This window comes from Tasmannia lanceolata, unplaced genomic scaffold, assembly GCF_043159265.1.
Source record: "Tasmannia lanceolata isolate RefF3 unplaced genomic scaffold, GAP_Taslan_0.1 ptg000015l, whole genome shotgun sequence".
Lineage (NCBI taxonomy): Eukaryota > Viridiplantae > Streptophyta > Magnoliopsida > Canellales > Winteraceae > Tasmannia > Tasmannia lanceolata.
Window position 1 is genome coordinate 49643199 of NW_027518692.1, and position 22316 is coordinate 49665514.

Genomic DNA, 22316 nt, shown 5'->3' on the forward strand with positions numbered 1-22316 from the left:
CTTCTCTATTCTCGCTTTCATATCTCTAACACTACCTACAATTAAAAGTTGAACGGTAAGGATGCTGCTGTAGGAAGAAAGAAGAAATTTACATCAATAACAATCCCAGAACAGGGGCTTTCGACAATGAGAAAATCTCCCAAAAAAATTATCTGTTGGGGCTGCCAGTGCTTACCTTTTTGTCGCTTAGTCTCTGGACAAGAGAACTTCATACAAGAAGTACCATTTGAAATTAGCAACATATCATTCATTACGAAATGACACACATGTCATTTATATAATGCAAAACTATAGGCGGTACTATAAAAAATGCAAAAAATCATCTTTTTTTATTGGATCAAAGCCATATTCACTAGATAACTAACATATTGTGACTTTGCCACAAAGATTCAATTAGCAAGTGAACCCTAATGAAACTCAAGAAAGAGAGTAAGACTCAAATGCATTGGGAATTGGGAGATACTAAGAGTGATGGGGACCATCCTTTACAAGAAGCACAGAGTAATATAGGATTATGTGGTCCATCATTAGAATTAAAGAGTTTTTTTTTAGTCATAGGCTTTTAATTGAGTAATTTATGTTACTTTTGAGTTCATGAGGGTATTGCAATCTTTTCCTTATTAAGTCAATTAAGTGACTTATGAAATAAAGATAGGGCTAGGGGTGCAACTTGGGTGGGGTTCAACCCAAAAAAATCACAGTTCGGGTTGAGGAAGTTGAACCCAAGTCGCGTCGGGTTTGGGTTGAGGTGTCGGGTTGACCTAACCCACATCAAAACCCGACATTTTTTCTTTTAAAAAATTACCATTTTTCTGTTTTTTAAGAACATAGAAACCTAAGACCAACCCAACCCGACCAGAATTGGGAAATCGGGTTGGGTTTAGATTGAGATATTAATTTTTTGGGTTGGGTCAGGTTAGCCTTCATCGGGTTGAGAGTCGGGTTCGGGTTGACAGTTTAGTGTTTCGGCTTGGCTTCAATCAGACCCAAGTTGCACCCCTAGATAGGGCATATCTATTTCCCATTACAGGTTGTAAGTTGGGAGAATTTTTAAGAGATTTAAAGTCTGTTCTAATTTCACTCAAGAGACTCATATGAAGGATTTGGCGGGGGGTGGTTGGAGGGGGGGCATGAAGTCTATAACATTTTAAAGGGGGAAGAGTTTTCTTGGTTTTGAAGTGGGATCAATCAGAGGGTATAAGAAAGGTTTTTAAGTGGAAAGAAGAAAATATATACAATGTAAAGCCTAAGGGCAACGACATATTTTGATGATGAATAAATGAGATCAACAATTGTCTTCCTTCTGCGTGCTTCTCAGTCATTATTAATGGAGTTTGTAAGGGATTTTTCAAGGCATCCCGGGGGATGAGGCAAGGGGACCCCTTATCTCCTTTTCTTTTTTTCATCATTGCCGAGATTCTTAGTCGATTGGTTGATAGAGGGAAGGCTATGGGTTTGATTGAGGGCTTTAAAATCGGATCGAGAGACATTGTAGTATCGCATCTACAATTTGCTGACGGCACGTTGTTGTTTAGTTCTCCTGACATGTCACAGGCATTGAATCTTAAGGAGGTCTTAGGTGCTATGAAGCCATTACTGGACAGAGATCGAACTTCCATAAATCTAGGATATTTGGTATTCATGTTGAGCAACAAACTTTAGAGGTGTCGGCTGTCATTTTGAGGTGTAAGATTGACACATTCCCAACCACCTACCTTGGTCTCCCTTTGGGATCAGGCAGAGCTAAAAAAGCAAGTTGGGACCACATTGTACATAGAGTGGAAAAAAGGTTGGACACATGGAAAAGAAATTTGGTCTCTAGAGGAGGCAGAATTAAATCATTAAAGCGGTTTTGGCTAACAAACCAATATACTAAATATCCCTACTTAAGTGCCCAATAAGTGTGGTCAATAGAATTGAAAAGATTCAAAGAAGATTTTCATGGGGAGTATCTGAAGATAAGAGTGGGATGGCTTTGGTAAAATGGGAGGATGTGTGCAAACCTGTTAAAGGTGGCGGTTTAGGAATCAAAAGACTGAAAGAGGTAAACATTGCTCTCCTTGGTAAATCGTTATGGAGGTTTAGTCTTGAAGGGTCACATCTATAGGTGAAAGTGATTCTAATTAAGTATGGTGTTTATCCAGTTCTATGGGAGTCAGAGGATAGATTTAATTGTCTTGGGATCACTGTATGGAGGGATATTTTGAGATTTTGGTTCCATTTCTTGCAACACGTCCGATTCAGAGTTTATTCTAGTGATAGAGTAACACTTTGGCATGATATATGGTTCGCTAACCGACCGTTGAAAGAGCTACTTCCCTCTTTGCTTGCAATGGCGACATCAAAGGAAGCTTTCGTCTGTGATGTCATGGAAAAAAGCGAGAACAGTGTTGTGTGGAGGCCCATATTTAGAAGAAATTTCTTTGACAGAGAACACATTTTGGTAGCAAGGTCTTTAGAACTGCTAGAAGCTGACCACATCAAGTGGGATGAGGAAGATAAAAGAATTTGGATCTAGAATTCGTCTAGCGATTTCTCAGTCAAGTCTTATTATGTCAACCTCGTGGCTAGTTCTATTTCTTCCAACGTAGCTAGAGTATGGTCTATCCAGGCTCCGGCTAGGGTATGTATCTTTGGTTGGGTGGCTAGTCTTGGTCAGATTCAAACGGTGGACTTCTTACGCAAGCGTAACATTTGGATCATTGACCATTGTTCCTCATGCATTGAGGCGAGTGAGTCCATCGATCATATCTTTATTCATTGTAAGATTGCGAGAGCTATATAAAGTAGTCTTCTCAAAAGATTTGGTATTGCATGGGTCGTCCCTAATAAACTCGTCGACCTCTTCCTTGGGTGGCCGTCGGCACCATGGAGGAAGAAAGGCAAAATTCTATGGAATTTGGCCTTCCTAGCCACGCTGTGGATCAATAGGAAGGAAAGGAATGCCAGGGTGTTTGATGGTGTGGTAAAAGGGCCTCACTTTCTTTATATAAAAGTGGTGGTGCTGACTATTTCTTGGGCTAAAATCTTTCCTCCTTTTAGATTCATTTTTGCTTATGATTTATGGAATGGTAGGAAAGAGATTTGTCGTAGCGATGATTTGATACCAAAAGTAACTCCAGTGTGGGAGCCGCCTCCGACCGGTTTCTTTAAACCTTATAAGCAGGAACCTTCTCTCGGGGTGCCGCTCCCACCTCGGAACCTCGATTCGGCACTCCTTAGGAAGGAGCTTCCAGGGAGCGCGACCCCAGAGAGACAGGAACCGCTCTAATGATGCTCCCGGCCTGCTTCTATTACTCTATAAGTTCCACCGTCACCAACTTCCTTACATCAAACTCCTCCAACTCTTCAAAGTAATTCATTGGAGCGAGCACGAAGGCTTGTGCATTGAAGGCACGAGGAACGAGTGCACACAAATGAAGATGGTGAAGATGGTTAGAAATTAGCTTTTGGATGTACTTAAAATTTGAAAGATACATATGAAAGTGGTTAGAAACTATTATTCTTTTATGTACTTGAATTTTGAAAGATATATAAAGAAAATATTACATACACGCTCCCATGGAGCTCCCAAACTTAGACTCTTCTAGACCTCACGCTTCCCTGCCCCCACGCCCGCCCCTGCTTCGTGCTTCTAAGCTTTAAACTCAACTTTGATGGTTCTACAATTGGAAACCTCGGACCCTCAGGTACCGGTGGAGTGTTGCGAGATGAGATAGGAGAGGTTATTTGGGCGTTTGAAGGGCCTATTTGAGTCGCGGAAGCTTCAGAGGCAGAGATTCGAGCGGTATATCAAGGGTTAATTCTTTTAGCCCTTGAGTTATTTGATAAGGTTGTGATTGAGGGGGACTCCCTTAATGTTATTCGTTGGCTTAAGGGGTCGACTAACACCCTTAGAGGTTCGATGGATTCTTTGATGAGATCAAAGACTGATCTAGAGCTTCGACGATCGTCTTCCATCATGTATGTAGATCGGCCAATGATGTCGCAGACCGTCTCACTAGAGAGGGGGTTTCCAAGGACGCCCTCGCACTTTATGACGCTCTTTCTCCTTGATATCTCTTTGTTTTTAGTTTTTTCTCTCTATTTTCTGTTGTTGGATCCTTCTAGCTACTTTTTCTATTTTCTTATTTTCTGTAAATCGACCATCTCGGTCTTGTTTTTAATAAAATTAGTTACCATTAAAAAAATGTATAAATGAGAATTCTTTCTTTGCAAAATTGCGGAGAATTTCTCTTCGAGGGATTTTTGTGTGAAGCCCTAGGATCATGTGGTGTAATACCATGGAACTTCTATACTTTCTCTTCTTCAATCCAATGGTATGCTTCATCTTCTCTCTACTTGCCAGAAACTTGAAATCGACTCTATTTTGTTTTGTTAATATATAAAAAATCCATGGAATATTGTTTTAGACTAGGAATAGGGAAAGGATTCAAGTGATAGAATCGGACCTTGAACCTTACCACCAGATTTGATCAATTTCAATAGTCGGGCTTATAGACCAACTTGAAATTAAACCCAATGGACGGATCTGAGTGACTTTTGTTTTGAGCTTAATATTATCTTTGAAATCAATGGCTAGATCTCAAGTCTATTTGCGATAATACTTCCAAACTCTTGATCAATTGAATACTATTGAGTTTCTCCTAGACAAATTTCTTGGATCCTTATTCTCCCTCTAGTTTTGCATCAAATTTGGTTTCAGTGCTACAAGAATAGTTTTCTACCCTATCGGTCCTACACCAAAAAAGTGGTGCATCCTAAGGTCTTCTATACAAGACTTCCCTTTAATTCCTCTAATTGTAGTCAAATCCCTCACATAGCCAAAATTGCAACAACGGCCACCAAGATGACTTGGTGATACCAAAGTTTTCAAAATAGTATGAAAATTAGAAGCCTAGCTTTCGAAACCCATTGTAGATATGTCAGTCTATATATGCCCCTAAATCTTTCTCGCGACTTTCATTTCATGCTGAAACATCCACACATACACGGCATAATGGCCCATACACCTACGGTGCATAAGCGACTCATGGCAGAAACATCACAGTTTGTAGTGTAAATTTAGTGTCACAGGCACCCTGTAGCAATGTTGGCACGCAAATTACATAGACTATATTAGTAAATACACATTCACACTAACAGTCTCACATGCAACATAAATGATGCATTTGGTAAAAATAATATCATAATGTAAACTGATATTGGCACTCCCTTGTTTTAAACTTGGACGCATTTTTTTAATGCCCATGTTCAAACATTAGATACACTAAGAACTTTTCCTTGATTAAGGAAACTCACTTGTCTTCTACTAGTATTGGGGTCTTTTAGTCCTTGAGCTAAAATTGGGATGATCAAGGGAAGGACCCTTTCACCAAGTTTCCTAACGAGCTCCCCAAGACATCTTCCTGCAACCTGAGAGTGTAGAAAGAATATAGGATGTGAATCTACATATTCAGCAACAACTCATATTATAAAAGAGAACAGAAAAGCCAACCTGCCGCCGTTCTGACGAAGATGATGCAAGAGAAGAAATAAGTGTATTCATCAAAACTGGCATTATTTCCTTAAGGGTCTTTGGCGTATTTGCTACTATAGTCTTCCACACATGTAAGGCAGCCTGATAATATGACTTAGGGATGAGAAAATCAGATACATGAAAAGGCAAAAAGAAAACAGAATTTCATAAAATGTTCATACCTCACTGGCAGGAAACCAAAAACAATAAGAAAAAAAAAAGCACAATGGGAGATACCATTGTCATGATTCATGACAATGGGAGATACATGGATTTAAATTTCACTTTCAGTTTCGATTTCAGACATAGCTGAAACAGAAATTCTGGCCGGAAGACCGAAATTCGGTAAAAAATCAAAGCAAATTTCATTATTGAACCGAAATCAGACTTAAAAAATCACATTTTTCCGAAAGTTTGGTCGAAATTATGGTACTCCGAAATTTCGGGTTTGGGTGACTTCGGTTTCGGTCCCAACCGAAATTTCGGTATTTCGGCCAAAAATTAAAACCATGGTCATGAAATCAGTATAAGTGACATTACCTGCCGTACTGATAAGCTGACATCTGTCCTAACCATGTATACCGCAGCAAGAACTTCATTGCGTTTAGTCCTTCCAAGTACATCAATGATAGCACGTCCCTGTGCCTCAGTACTTGCGCCTTCATCATCACTGCCACCCTCAAGAATTGCTTTTCCAGAGGTTCCAGCTACCTGGATGACAGTATAAATCACCTCAGATTGACAATATAAGATATTGGCCCTATGGTTGATATTGAGATAAGTTTTAACTATGCAATGGATAGGGTCAACCTTGAACAGAAGATCACCCAAAAGCTCAACAGAACTCTGTCGAATACGCCAGTTGTCATTGAAAATACCATCCTCCACGGCAGGAAGTAACAGAGGCAAAGATCTGATTACAATTAAGAAGGTAGACAAGGGCCCATCAGTGAGAAATTAAATTGTTCTCAGGGAGAAATTTTATTAAAAAAACAAGGGAACCCTTAAGGCACAGACGTCGTTGCGTAATGCTCAACCAAAACATGCCCTGCACTGAGTGCCGCATCACGCACGGATTCATTCTCATCAGCAAGGCCTACAAGAAAAATAAAGTGGGTTAGCATATCATGCATAAACAAGACAAATAAAAAAATACAAAAAAAATACACTTACCATCTAAAATTGCAGGCAACACCTGCTGCAAGTAATTCTGAAAGATAACACCTAGAGACCTTGGCAAATACTGCATAAAAAAACTTGATTAGATTAGTATAAAAAAATTCTACAGTCCACGAAGATAACTCCGCATCAATAAGTGAAGCAATGTGCTTCTAGGTCTGTATATCCACCTTAAAAAGGGTTAAATACCCATCACGAACAGATGCCCTCTGATGAGAGCAGTTCCGAATGATGTCTGGAAGAATGAATTCAAAATAATCCTTCCCAAGGGCAGTTAAAACCTGGAGATAAATATGAACATTGATAGTAAGTACAACAGTGCTACTAGAGGGATATGATTTCTGAAACAAAGACAAGCAAAATTCGTCTACTAATGATGACAATAACAGTTACTTAAGTGTCTAACAACCAAGGATTGAAATTTCGGTTTCGGTTCCAGCCTCAGTCGAAAACGAAATTTCGGTGGCAATTTCAATTTTGGTGGAAATTTTGGTGAAAATCTTATGAGGAATGATAGAATGAAGGGCACCCTTGCAAAAAACAGTTTCAAGGGCGCCCCTATTGGTTGATTTCTGCAAAAGTGCATTTATGGTGACGCAGAAAAAGTGGATGGTGCCTAAAAAAGTGGAAACCGTGTTGACTTCGCAAAAATCAACCAATAGGGGCGCCCTTGAAGCTGATTTTTGCAAGGGCGCCCTTCATTCTATCATTCCTCAAATCTTATAATTTCGGTCGGCTGAAATTTTTAAATTTCGGTTTTGGTTTTGAATTTCGGCCCCAGACGAAATCCAAAATTTCGGTATTTCGGCCGAAATTTAAAACCATGCTAACAACTAATTTAATACGGACAACAAGAAATTAGAAAGAAATCTAACCTCACTCAATCCTTGCGCAGCTCCGGAGCGTTCAACATTGCTATTATCAGATTTAAGTGTATCTAACAACCATGATACAAGGTCTGGGAAGTTCTCCTCACCCATTCCTCTTATAAGAGACCCAATAGCCCTGGCTGCAACAGACCGAACTTCTGGTATAGGATCTACGAGAACCTATTTTAGTACAGCAAATTGATCAATCAGTAATAACTTAAAAGAATGATTGGATGGAATTAAACTTTCGAAAGGATAAAACCTTCTTGACTTCAGGAAGTAGCAACCCTATGTAAGGTATCATGTCCTTTGGTTCTGTTACTAATGAGCACATGTTTCCAACTATCTGGGCGGCTTTCTTTTTAGTCTCAGCACTCCTCTCCCTTAAGCCTCTTTGGACTATAGGCACCAATAATGCCAATGAAGGTGCATCAATTGAATTAATAAAAGTCGTCTGTAACAAATAAATATCCAGCGTGAGGGCAGTGGAAAGAAAAAGAATGACAAAGGGTAAAGGATATACTATAATGAAAAACACCCTTAAGAGATATGCGAAGGGAAACATACTTGGAGAAGAATATCAAGGGAGTGCTTCGTATATTCATTGGGATCAGTAAGACCCATCAAAAGCGTAGGGACGAGAGAAGATATTTCGGGATTCTTTATCACACTCCCAACCTGTAAACAACAGAAACAATCATTATAAAGTATGAACAATGGTGCAAGTGAGCAATTAAGAAGAATTCAGCACGTTAACCCGGACAGGTGTGGCTCTTTGGCACACCATAAAATATGGTGGGGATACCCTGTGCCATAAAAAAATGAAAATAAAAAGAAGAAATTCAGCATGACAACTGCACCTGCTGAAGGGCCATTTGCCCAGCCGACTGAACTTTGGGATGTGTATCAGTCAGTACCTGCAACATAGGATGGGATGATAAGAAAGATTCCAAAAGGAACAAATTACAAGTTGCAGAGATTACTTTGGTGACAGACCTCCGTTAGTTTAGGAACAATCCTCGGGAGGCACTGAGAAAGTTGTTGAGGAGCACAGTAAGCCATAGCACCAAGTAACTGTACACTACTTTGCTTAGTTCGCCAAGCTTTATCCTCCAGGCCCTGAGCAAACCATATACAGAGGGTGTATCCAGTTTAAAAAAACCAAGAGGCACTTAGCATAGAGGACTGGGCAATCATATCACAAAATAAGAATGCACCCTTTACATTTCAATCATAAGGCATCTAGTAATTAAAAAAATAACTAAAACGCAAATATGCATAAAATGATAAATGAGAGCATTAGTATGAAAAAAGATAATTTAAATGTCTTTCGAGATGTAACATTGCATCATCACATAAAAATTTAAACCCCAATAAGTTAAAAGTTTTTTTATAACAGAACAAAAACACTCCATGTCTTCCGACTCGGCATCGGTCATCTTCTCTAGCTTCCCATCCTTCAACGCATTAGACACAAGCCATTTTGAACTAATATGTCCTTCACCCTCGCCTGTCATAGGGTGAAACTGCCCTTTCCGTCAAACCTGTCGATGTTAAACTTGGTAGAACTCGATTTTACAGACATCTCAAATTCCTCCACACTTCTCGGTTTAGGACTTGGTGCAACGGTAAGGTTGCTTCATTGTGACCTGGTGGTCATGGGTTCGAGTCACAGCCTCTCTGCAAAGCAGAGGTACGGCTGCGTACATCTAGCCCTCCCCAGACCCCCACTGGTCGGAGCCTCGTGCACTTGGCCACCCTTTTTTTCTCGGTGTAGCACTCCACCTCAAACAAGACTTTCTTGGACAATCTTTGTACCCTCAATGATCGCTTTAACCGTGATCCAACGACAACACCCACAATCACTCCACCCGGCCTCAACGATCGCTCCAACATGAGCTCTTATACCACTTGTTGAGAAAATCCGCCGGGCAAATCAAATCCGATCGTGCACAAATTAATGTAAAAGTAAAAAATAAAACAAGCCACAAGTTGAACACCAAGATTTACGTGGTTCGGCCAAGCCTACATCCACGGGCGAGAAACACGATCTTCACTATGAGAAAACAATATACAAGGATTACAAAGGATTAGACCCAAATCCACAAACCCGACCCTTTCCTACCTTTTCTCACTCAAGACTGTACACCTTGAGTATAACGAAAGAAAACCCCAAGAGAAAACCCAAGAAAAAACCCAAAAGGAATCCGAGAAAGACCTCAAGCCAGACACACAAACAGCCTCTCCGCCCAAGCCTCCACTTGCCGCAACACTATTCACACAAGGTTTTCGAGACCTTTTTTTTTTTGAAATAGCTATAAGGTTTTCGAGACCTTATAGCTAGGTTTAATCCAAAAGCCTAAAAAAGTTTCTTGTTTCTATTTTGCCGCCCAACATAGCCGGCTAGGAAACACGGCAACTTTCCAACATAAACAAATATAAAATTTAAGAAAAAAATAGAACTAATATTGTGAACTTATCATGATATTTTTGCTATAAAAATAAAATATGAAGATATCTCGGTGACTTTTTAGAGCCACGGTAAAATTTTGGGCTTTTATTGTTTTATCAAAAATAGCAAAAAGTATCAAAGATATTTGCGATTATGATTGAAATTGGCAAAAAAAAATGAGGTCATTGAATCCATGAACATGACTATGATAAAGACCGTGTATCAACCGTATCAAATGATACACCAAGCATATTGGCCATTACGACCCAACATTGGGTTGATACACTTTCACCATTTTGTGAACCCTGACACTGGGGGACCCTATCGATACGGTTAAGTGACATTTGGTACGCAACGATATCAGCTCCTATCGTGACGTTAGATTTCGACCGAAACATTTTGTTGTTTCATACGAAATATTTCGATTTTGGAACCTAACAAAACAAAATCCACTTTGGTTTCGGAAAAATACAAAATTTTGGGATTTTGTTAATGTTTTAGTCGAAATATGTGAACCATACAACCTTTTGAATTTAAAAAAAAAAGCACAGTTTCAGCAGAAATGTCGACATTTCGACAGAAACCCTGACAAAAATCAACTCAACTCTCAGAAAAGGAAGGATAACGATATTCCTACAAGATATTTCTTAAAAAAGGAAAAAAGAAAAAGAAAAACCAGTGATGAAGAATATAACCTATATTTTGGTCGTGATTTCGTGCCGAGATATTTCCATGATTTTACAAGATTTCAGCCAAAATTTCGAACCGAAACCAAAATGTTTCAGTTTCTCAGATGGCCGAAATCCGAAACAGAAATTTAAAACCTTGCTAATATTTCAAACCACGCTGATAACCACTAACATGTAAACATCATACAGGCAGATCGTGTGACGGATAAGATACATTGGATCAAAAAACTAATTAATAGAGCACAACATATCACAGAGTAATAAAGTTAAGGAGAAACCAGAACCAAACCTTTCACCCAATGTATGGAATCATAAGACATAAATCGAGGACTAAATCACAGGAAAAAAAAAAAGAGAACCTTAAGAAGCGATGGAAGGACCAACTTCACTCCTTGGCCAGTAAGTTGAGACATCATTGCACGGGCAGCACATTCTGCCGCTTCACGCACCGCAACAACTTGATCGGAGAAAGAAACAAGAAGCGAGGGCAAAATTTGAATTACATACCTGGAAAAGAAGCAAAGAAAAAGTTTGAATAAGAACAAATCATGAAAAGAAGGAACCATTATTCATGAAACAACAAAATTCTCCACATACGGCTCAAACAATCTACCGAGCTTCTCACAAAGGCACTCAAATCCCAGTAATGCTCCTTCGCGTGACTTTGCAGAATTCCTGTAATTCAAGCTAAATATATTATAAAAGGGGAAAATTCGAGATTCAATATGGCTTTAAGCAATAAATAGTAAGTCATTGCTGCAACCTGCAACTTTCCAAAAACAGATATAGAAAATATAAAGCATGAGAGGGTTAACATAAAAGTAAAGAGGACCACAATAAGAAAAAGTGTGAAACAGAAGATCAAGTGCCCAAGCTTAGAGCTCGAATAAATTCTTATGCCCAAGGCATTTGCAACCTACAACTTTTTGTACTTTAAATTAGAAATACCACATGATGCAGACATGATAATTCGGTGAAAAGATAAAGGAAGAGCCGATTTGAAAAGACCGCAACAAGGAAGACTAATAATTTCAAACACTATAGGTGACACAAAGAATATTCTGCCACAAATTTAATGTAAACAATGATTCAAAAAGACAGCTTAAGCACGCAGCAGAAAAATGCGTAATAAGATTCACAGCTGTACGAATATAGAGAAATTATACGGGGTTTGGACGTACATATACGTATTTTTCAAAAGTACAGGGGGACCCACATGGTGCGATGATCCAAACCATTTATTTATTGGGCCATTAAATAGGTTGTACTTCAAAAAGCAACTCCATAAGATGATCCTAACCCTTCGATTTGAAGAGGTTTCTGTAATGTGCCAGTGCAAAAATCATCTCCATATCACTTGGTTTCTCTAAGTTGTAGTCATTTAAAGTGGGGCCCACATGTTTATTACAAAAATCTTAAGTGATAGGGGTGTTTAAGTCATTTGTAATTACTCACTTAAGTCGCTAAGTGACCACATAGGAACATAAGGGCATCCTTGTAATTGTGGGATTGAAGTGGGTTAGTTCCATGCAGAGTTGGGACCATAAGGGAGTCCTTGTATTTGTAGGAATAAAGTGGGTTAGTTCCATGATGAGTTAGGAGCTATAGTGGCTACGAAGAGTCCTAGTTTACTTGTAGTATGGAGAGTCCATGTAATAATGTTATTCGAATTATAAATAAGTAGTTAAGTATAACACGAGTCCAAATTAGACGAGGAGTTGTTTTGCAACAACGATAGGGAGTCTTTTTTTTAATTTTTGTATTGCTTGCATAATCAGTAAATATAAAAGGCCTATTGGCCCTTAAAACAGTGAAATATGAATAAAAATTGACGTTTTCTTATTTCGATGACCGTGATGCCTTTTTGAACTGTGATGATTCATATTAGGTCATTTTCTTATCCATGAACTCCTATTTTTACTTTTTTTCTCTTCTCTCTTCTCTTCGTTTTCCTCTTTCCTCTTCACCCTTCCCGTATGGACTTATAACTGTTCACCTTTTCCCCTGGATCTTCATTCCCCCTTGATCTTTCTGGATCTTGGTCTTCAGTTCTTTTGGTTATCTTGCTCTTGATCTTGAAAGAAACACTACCACTCCTATGATGTTTTCACTAGAGTACTTCTCCATCCATGGACGAAACACTATCTCTCCTCCAGGCCAAACATTTACTCAACTTTGCATACAAATCCTCTGTAAAGAAAAGGTTTCATGTGTATGTTTGAGCAAATAGAAATAAAGGGGACAGTTCTTGGCAGTGGAACAACGACGGTGGAGACAGGATGGAATGACGGAAAATATTGCAAAGCACTGTTTCTTGATTAACTATTGCGTCTGAACTAAATAGTTTGATTCATGAACAGCATGGTTTATTGAAAGTAGTGGCAGGTAGATCTGACTAGGCTGAAGTAGTGTACAGTTCCAATAGAACTAGGTTGAAACGTCTCCTTCAATCGCTTTTCCAAAACACTAAATGCAATTTATCTAAACTAGGATATGGTAGAACTGTAATGCCCAACACCACCAAGGGTCGGTAATGTAAATAATGATCCAAATAAAAAGGAAAAAATGGAATTTCGGGGACGAAATTCATTTTAAGGGGGGTAGAGAATGTAATGACTGCCATTTAAATTTCCTTATTAACCTTAAAATGTGGACCCTTGGATCGTTAGATCATAAATTCGAGGGTTGGGATCATTGATCCACATTAGATTGACAGTCAATCTTAAATTAAATCCTTCATTTTTCTCCTTGATTATCTTAGATCCAATGATCTAAAAATCAAGGGCCATTAGTCATGATAACATAAAACACCTAATGACTTGAAATATCAAACCTTGGAAATCTAATTCCATGGAAAGGCAAATAAGTAAAGAGAAGTAGGAAATAAGTCTCATAAGTGGGACCCACTTCATGTCCCTTCATATTCCACACGCTCACCATGTCCTTTCACATTCCCACTGTTATTAAAAAGGAGCACATGTGCCCCTTTACATTCCAACACTCCTCCCCCACACTTCCCCTCCTTGTCTGTTCACATTCCCACCTTTTATAAAAGGAGCACATGATGTGCCCCAACACATCCCAGCACACCCACACACACACACACACACACACACACACACACACACACATATATATATATATATATATATATATATATATATATATATAGAGAGAGAGAGAGAGAGAGAGGAAAAGAGAAGAAAAGATATAAGAGTGTAAAGAAGAATAAAGATTTGATCTTTTGCATCCCTCTAATCATCCAAGTAAGTGTAGTCTCATCCTATTTATGTTTTAAATATGTTAAGGATTTGATCCTCAGGTCTTTATAGTCTTAGATGAGATGATTGCTACGTAATAAAATCATAGATTTCATTTGTGTTATAAAAACTCAAATGTACAGTTGAAAATAAGGTTCTATACACACACACACACACACACACACACACACACACACACACACACACACACAGATATATATATATATATATATATATATATATATGTGTGTGTGTGTGTGTGTGTGTGTGTGTGTGTGTCCTATTAGTTAGTTTTTCAACCCTTCTCTTAAAAGGAAAAAAGAAGGAATCAGATTTGGGGTCTGTTTTGTGCATTTATTTTCAAATCTAAATATAATTAGATTTAGTTATTGTTGTGTACTTATTTCCGTGTATAAGTAGTAATTAGTTTTGGGGACTGTTTGGTGTGAAATTTTTTTTAAGTAAACCATGGTCAGATTTATAATTGTTTTAAAAGTTATTTTTGTGCATTAATAAGATCAGATTAGAGTCTGTTTTCCTCGCCTCTTCCATGATCAGATTGTGGTCTATTTTTCATGTTATCCTTGAGTATCAAGATGATCGAGATAGGGTATATGGTATCAATGATATTTTTCAGTGCCAACCAGATTTCTGTAGATGTAGATATATAAACGATCTCATTGATTTCTTTTCAAAGCATATATATAATTATATTAGTAAGTTTAGTTCTATAAGTTCTTCGTCATAGCATATCACCATAATAAGGTGAATAATCACATTGATTTTCGTCAGTACTTGGGTACGCAAACACCCAGATAATTTTATGAAATCCAAGCATATTATGAGTCGGTCTGTATATGTGTATTTTTATGCCCAAGAGCAGGGCAGCAATGGTGTTTTATATGTGTGTAATTTTTATGCCCAAAAACAGAGCTGCAACTAGTGTTTTGAGTGTGTGGAACTGTGCCCAATATTGGGCAGCAGTTGGTTCTGAGTGTGTGCTTTTGGTGCCCCAAACAGGGCAGCAACTTAGTGAAATATATGTGTGGTTTTTTGCGCCCAAACAGGGTAGCAACTTTGCGTGGGAGTGTGTATGTGTGTGTGTTCTCACCAAAAAATGAGGCAGCAAAGGGTACTGTTTGAGTGTAGGTTTTGTGGCCCTAAATAGGGCAGCAAGGCACTATTTATACCTGTAATTGGGACCCTAAAAAGGGGACTGCACTAAGTTGTAAACTTGTGGGTAATTTGAGTCCCACCACGGGACAGAATTAAGATTTGTTCTGTTCATGTTTTGAATAACTTAAACATAAACCAAATTGACATAGTTTTCACTCAATTAATTGTCTGTAGGATTGTTGCACTCCACTACCTAACAAGGATAGTTTCGTACGTTCGTAAGTTTAAAGGCAGGTGACAGCTAAACCTAAACTTTGTATGATTTTCAATAAGAGAAGTAGATGCAATAATGTAGTTTCTTTGAATGGTAACATGTCACATGCCTAGACCTGAAAATGTTACACCACATTCACTTATTATTCTTGTAGCATATGTTAATTGGAAACCCATTAGTTCTCTTATAGAAATGTAATGCTATACCAGTTGTACGATAGCGGATTCTATTGCGTAAAAAAGGAAATTATTGCTATCCCATCTATCCTCAGAGAGGTAAGAAATATTGCATGAGCAAGGTTAATGGGATGGATGATGGAAGGCAATTAAGCTAATTCCCGGATATCTAGACGACACAGGTGGTGAGCGCAACCCCTTGTTGATGTGGAATCCTCTAAGACCAAGAGTCCATAAGGTGGTAGGGTCTGCCGTAAGAAGATCTCACAGCCACGATCTTTGGATGGGGAAGGGGGCAGTCCGTGCAAGCAAAGGTAACAGTCTATAGGGAGTTGGAGTACCTTGGGTAGCCGTCCCGTATTTCATGCATATTTCACAGTATATTTACTTTTCTTGTTAGTCTTATTCCTATTATCTTATTTACTCTCTTGAGCTTTATTCCCGTTTATTCCATACGGTCATTCTATTCAGTAAACTATGTTACTGCTTCACTCTTTTATTGATCCCTATACTTGTTTGGGAAGTTGAATGACTCAATGACTCTGTTGGATCATTGTATCTAATGTTGCTATATATATAACAGGTTTTGCGACACTGGATGACATGGGATTTAATGGGAAGCGTAATGACCGAGAGCCGAGTCAAGGGAGTGGCTTCGTAGTTTCGATGAGTGGCCCGCCTTAGTCCATTTATCCATGCTAATCCCTTGCTAAATTCCTTAATAATATTGGAGTTCTTAATTATAACTAGGTACACAAATTAAAGTTTTGATCGATTTTAATCAATGGCATTTAAATTTTTATATACTTTCTAGCTTCAACAAAATATTTGGTATATTTCAATTTGGAAGAACATGACCCTAGATAGAATAGAATGGAAGAAAATGATCCACGTTCACAAACCCAACTAGTGTCAGGATTAGACTTAGACAATTTGAGCCAGGTAGATCCTTTCACCTTCTTCATGAAAATTTTCTAAAGGATTCATTAGCCAACCCCAACTACTTTGGGGCAAAGGCTTGGTTGAGTTGAGTTGAGTTGAGTTGAGTTGAGATATTTCAGTTTGGACTTATATCATTTCTTTTTTGGTAGCGATTTAGATTTTGGGATTTGAAAAAAAATGTCCAAAAATCCAGGTCGTTACAAGAACACAAACAAAGTATCACTCATTGTTTTAAATTTCAGCAGAAATCCGAAATTTTGGTATGAAATTCCAGATTTCAGTTGGGTCCGAAATTGTAACAATTTAGGCCAAAATGAGCGAAATTTGAAAAAAAGAAATTGGTTTCAGTAGGAACCAAAATTTAACTCCATAGTACCACTTACACCCAAAAACTAAAAATAGGAATAAAAGCAATAGACAAATATAACAGTTCCATGATATGTCAAGGTATAAATATAAGTACAGATTCATTATTAGAATACAAAAAACAAGAATTAGCTTCTTTTAATGTACTTATTATGTGGGTTTCAGCCTTAAAAAAACAATGTTGTGGCCTTTCTTAAACCAAGGAGGATAACCTACCTGTCTTCAAGACCACCTCGTAATGCAGCTACAATTCCATATTTCTTCAGACAAGAGATTCCAAATCCTTTAGAAACACCAGCAAGTCCAAATGCTGCTCCACGGCGCTCTCCATATTTATCACTGTGCATCAACCGGTCCAACAGCCGGGAAACAAGAGCCTGGGCATCTTCCTGATCGAGGGAAAGGTCATAAGCAGTATATTAACCTTATGAAAGAAAATAAACTAGAAGAATCCTCAAAATTGGCCTCTAGAGCCACATCTACAAGTATAATGACTGCAGTTAATGCCCCTATAGAAAAACCAATAGAAAATAATTGAGGGGTGCGGAAAATGATAAAGCCTGCCCTGAGGCAGTTGAAAAACAAGTCATGTTACACGGATTCTTCTAAATGGGTGAAGTATCCGCGTTGGGCATGTGTCGAATTCCAATACTTTACAATTACCGCTTGTTATAACATATTTATCAAGCATAAAAATAAATTTTGAAAACAGATTTAAATATTTTCGTGAATCCACGAATCTTTCTTTTTGAGGTTTGATGAATCCAATACTCGACACCCGTGCCGGATTCTAACATTCAGACCGGTGCTGATGCAATATTGGAAAGTCATGCAGAAGAGACAATTAAGGCATCTGAGATCCACATTCGATGGCCCAAAAGCTGCTTCAGGTTTCAAAACAGTGGTACACTCAAGCAAGATGTGGTCTACAATCTAGTTGTTTGGGGAGACCATAGTAAATCTACTTAGTTAAGACACGATTTCTTAAAAAATCAAATTTTTATGCACAAGGGAAAAAAAGGTTTTGTGACCTCTTCTATAATCATTGAATGTCCCCATACAAGATGCAACACATCTAGGCACACGCCTTCAATATAAGATGGCTCAAACTGGTAGTCATACTAAAAGAAAATAGGCAACATCTACCGCGCCTTGGATAAGGCAACACAAAAGGAGAAATATCTAACAAAGAAGATTTTCTGATAATGATAAATTACTTGTTTTGAATGCATCAATGGTGATAGGCAATCTGAGACTGCCCGCTGAACTGCCTCTGACGGAGTGTTTAATACATCCAACAACTTCTCAACTACAGTCTGAACTTTGGGATCATCCTGTACCAAAATTACACAAACTATAAGTAGATATATTAGCGAGGTTATTCTTCTATCTAGAAATCAAACAAGCTAATTCACACCTTAGCCAAATGTTTAGCCAAAGCTCCTGTGAAAATAACAACCCCCTCACGCACTAGGTCATATTTTTCTTCATCTGATGCCTGCATGGTATGAAAAAATAAATTGAGTATCAAGCTACAGTCACACACACACACACACACACACACACACACACACAGACATATATATATATATATATATATATATATATATATATAGAGAGAGAGAGAGAGAGAAAACATTTCCTACACACTTGTGTAGATAAGTTACCTACACACTAGCTTAAAATACAGTGGGGGCCCACATTGTTTGGGTGATCCAAACCATTCATTTGAATGGTCCTCACAGAGATATGGTGTCCACAAAAAATTAGATCCATAGGATCATCCCAACCCTACGATTTGTGGAAGTAAAATGGACGTGTATAAACCTTCACAAATGTGTGCATTTTTTGCCTCCATAGTTTGAATGGTTGGGATGATCCTATGGATCTGATTTTTTGTGGACACCCTATCTATGTGAGGACCATTCAAATGAATGGTTTGGATCACCCAAACAATGTGGGCCCCCACTGTATTTTAAGCTAGTGTGTAGGTAACTTACCTTCACAAGTGTGTAGGAAATGTTTTCTCATATATATATATATATATATATGAATGGTATATACATAAAAAAATTTAAAGTTTGTTTTAATGTTGGTTATAAAAAGTATATGCAATTATAGCACCTTTTTATTTTCTTAACTTTTTTAATCGTTTTTTTTTTTTGAATGATTTTTTAATCGTTTTAATGTATTTTCTATTCATTTAATTTTTCTTTTATGCGTGCATCGCATGGGTTTTTTTTACTAGTAAACATATATGACCCTGACCAATCTACAAATCAATGAAACATCAATGTTTTCACCAACATGATTTTCAAATCTCTGAAAAAGAATTTCCTACCTTTTTATTTAAGTAGTTCTCAAAAATAGGAAACAGCAAAGAAACATTTTCCCTTCCATGCTTATCAATAATCACAATGCCAGCATTTATCATTCTTCCTCGAACATCCATATTAGGATCAGCCTGCAATACAATAAACCAACCATTAGTTCAATTTATTTTTATTTTTTTGAATGGTGCCATTAGTTCATTATTTATGAGTTGTGACACTAGCAAGAAAAAAAACATCCAGTGACCATGTTATAAGATGATAACTAGTAAAAAAGCTGGAAGTAACACTAATTGTTATCCATAGCATGGAAAAATTAATGATAGACAAAAAGAAGCTTCTTTATCAGTAAAAAAAATAAGAATATTTAACCAGAGAGGAAAGAGGATGTTTATTCATGAATAACTGAACTAATTTATTTTTTATTTTATTTTTATTTTTTTGAATGGTAACTGAACTAATTTATATACACTGGGACGGTCCTAACCTCCAATTTGATCAACAACAGGTACTCAGTTCGGGTTCAATAAAAAATGTCTGAACCCTTAGATCAACGAGCAGGTGCGGAGCAAAGAAGGGCTGGACTGGGTGCAGGGGAGAGAAACTGTGGGTTACAAAGAGTTCAGCACCTGAAAGTGCTCTATGCAAGCATTTAGCTTGCTGACTAATTCTCAAAAGAAGACCCAGTTTATTTTGAAAATATAAGAACAAAAGAAATTAGAATAAGAAATCATTTTCAAAGTCCTGAAGTTGAGACAGATAGACCATATAGGCAAATATAACTATAGAACATCTCCAAGCCATCGCTACTGTCCAGAGATGATCTGCTTAAGGAGTATAAATTGAATTGCTAAAAACGGATGAACTTGTACACTCACTGTACAAACACTTTCACCCATATATCTTTTCTATTCTTTAGAACATTGAAGGATCATTCCACCCTGTCCATTTTATGCATGGTTTATATACTGTACCAACGCTCATGTCTACATGAATGGTCCATTCTCCCTGCAATGGAAAGGAATGACAATTATACATTTACTTCATCATTCTAATTCTCTTCAAAAGGTATCCTACAGTAATATCTGGAGGGTCATGGCAGAGTTGACACCATCGACTCTCGTAGCAAGATCTACAGAGAGTAGATAAACAAAGAGATGGAGAGAAGGTGAGAGACCATGGGTCTAACCCCTTGAGCACCCACTCACGCACATAGAGAGAGAAAGAGAGACTTGATTGATAAAGAACTTTAGAATGCTCACAAGTGTTCGTTCAAAGCCTTTTGCCATGACACAATCGACTCATATAACAAGATCTACATAGAAGATAAAGAAAGAGATAGGGAGAAGGTAAGACCAATAGCCCTGACCCTTTCAGCAATGGAACACACACAGAAGATAAAGAAAGAGATAGGGAGAAGGTAAGACCAATAGCCCTGACCCTTTCAGCACGCACACACGCACGCACATTGATAAATAACTTAAGAATGCTCACAAGCATTCATTCGAATGCAAACAGTTATGTTCATGGTGTGGTCTTAGATGGTGCAGAGAGACAGATCTCGCCATGTTTTAGCAATCAGGACTGTCCAACCGAAAATCAGAATGGGGAATGGTTTGGTGCACAATCTACTTTTTTCGGACATGTACAAATTTATTAATAAGAAGATAAAAAATATAAAGGCTATTTAAAGCCCAAAGAAAACCAAAAATATACACCCTAAATTTCGGTAAAACCTACTTTACAAGCTTCCAAGTCCTTGGTTTCAACTTGATTTCAATTGTACATACAATCACAGGCCGAAATGACTCGGCATGCTCTTTCACCGTGCAGAGCCAAGTAACTGTACCACATGCCAGCTGGCCAGGCGAAAAAGGTGCTCCAGAAACACAGAAAAATCCCTCAAGCAGTAATTGATGGGTATGATGTGAGAAGGTGAATGAATTTTTTGATATTAGCTCAGACACATATTCATTAAATCACCTCACCAACTATGCAACATAGTATATCCCAGAGCATATCCCTAGAATCACCCCTCCAATGCATGGGACAGTAAACCTAGGATATTAGGACTTTGATAGTTTGATCTACCCTTAGATTAACACCTACCATTGTTCGATCCTATGAGATTGCCTAGCTAATGTTCAGCTACTTAAAATCCAACGTCAAGGTCAAATGAAAAAGAGAACCAAGATATTCTGTGAGGCACGAAATTCTCCGAGAACGAGAACCGGGCTATTCTGTGGGGCAGGAAATTTTCAGAGGGATCATTTAAAGAATAACTCTTGTATGAGTTAGGACACATTCTGCGATCATCCAGAACCTCTTTCATCAAGTTTTGATGACAAAATATCGGATGATCAATAATAATTTGGCACTAGCTCAGGCGCATATCTATAGGTTCATCTCACCAGTGTGCAGCATACAGTATCATCTCCAATGTAGGCATGGAAAAGTGAGGCAAGTCGGTAGGATTGTTCTGGCTTTGCGTGAGGCCTTTTAACTTTCCTAGTGTGAAGAAAAAACAGTGGCATCAAGTTACACAACTTTGAATTTTGTCATCATACAGAACCACGCATTAAATCCTAGCAGCAATTTTGGGAGCCGCCGGCTCCTGGATTTTAAAAGCTTAACTTTGATGGCTCAAGTCCTGGAAATCCGGGCCCGGCTGGTATAGAAGGAGTCCTTAGATATGATGGGGGTCAAGTGAAATGGGCAAATACAGGCCCCATTTGTGTGGCGGATGCGAGTGAGGCAGAGGCGCGAGCGGCATATCAGGGTATCAAGTTTTTAGAGGGAGTAGATCTAAATAGAGTGGTCAAGTTTTTAGAGGGAGTAGATCTAAATAGAGTGGTCATAGAAGGGGATTCCCTTAATGTTATACGTTGGTTATGCGATTCCCATATTTTTCCATGGAGATTTGCTGAGATCTTTGAGGAGATCAGAGATATTGTGGGTAGCTCGAGTATCTCCTTCCGCCATGTCAGGCGTTCAGCAAATGGAGAGGCGGATAGACGAGCCAGGCAGGGGGTTCAGTTATTGGCCAACGAGCAGTGTCATTTTCTGCCGCCTTGAGCTGTGCTTGGCCTCCCTCCTGCTCTATTCCCATCTCTATCTGCATTTTTTCTCTTTATTGATTGTACTC

At 38.3% G+C, this 22316-nt stretch overlaps 1 protein-coding gene across 1 annotated transcript in view; it reads right to left on the reverse strand.

Annotated features, from left to right (window-relative positions):
* ILA (ILITYHIA) overlaps positions 1-22316 on the reverse strand; it is an 88316-nt gene that overhangs the window by 31985 nt on the left and 34015 nt on the right. Inside the window, exons 25-42 of the mRNA XM_077396641.1 lie at positions 19183-19305; positions 18259-18339; positions 18059-18175; positions 17058-17230; positions 11305-11382; positions 11067-11214; positions 8563-8685; positions 8427-8483; positions 8134-8244; positions 7829-8020; positions 7573-7746; positions 6868-6978; positions 6692-6761; positions 6536-6614; positions 6329-6431; positions 6059-6229; positions 5498-5620; positions 5302-5415 (exon numbers count right to left, since the gene is read on the reverse strand). Of these exons, the coding sequence (XP_077252756.1) occupies positions 5302-5415; positions 5498-5620; positions 6059-6229; positions 6329-6431; positions 6536-6614; positions 6692-6761; positions 6868-6978; positions 7573-7746; positions 7829-8020; positions 8134-8244; positions 8427-8483; positions 8563-8685; positions 11067-11214; positions 11305-11382; positions 17058-17230; positions 18059-18175; positions 18259-18339; positions 19183-19305 (2148 nt within the window). The remainder of the gene's footprint in view (positions 1-5301; positions 5416-5497; positions 5621-6058; positions 6230-6328; positions 6432-6535; positions 6615-6691; positions 6762-6867; positions 6979-7572; positions 7747-7828; positions 8021-8133; positions 8245-8426; positions 8484-8562; positions 8686-11066; positions 11215-11304; positions 11383-17057; positions 17231-18058; positions 18176-18258; positions 18340-19182; positions 19306-22316) is intronic.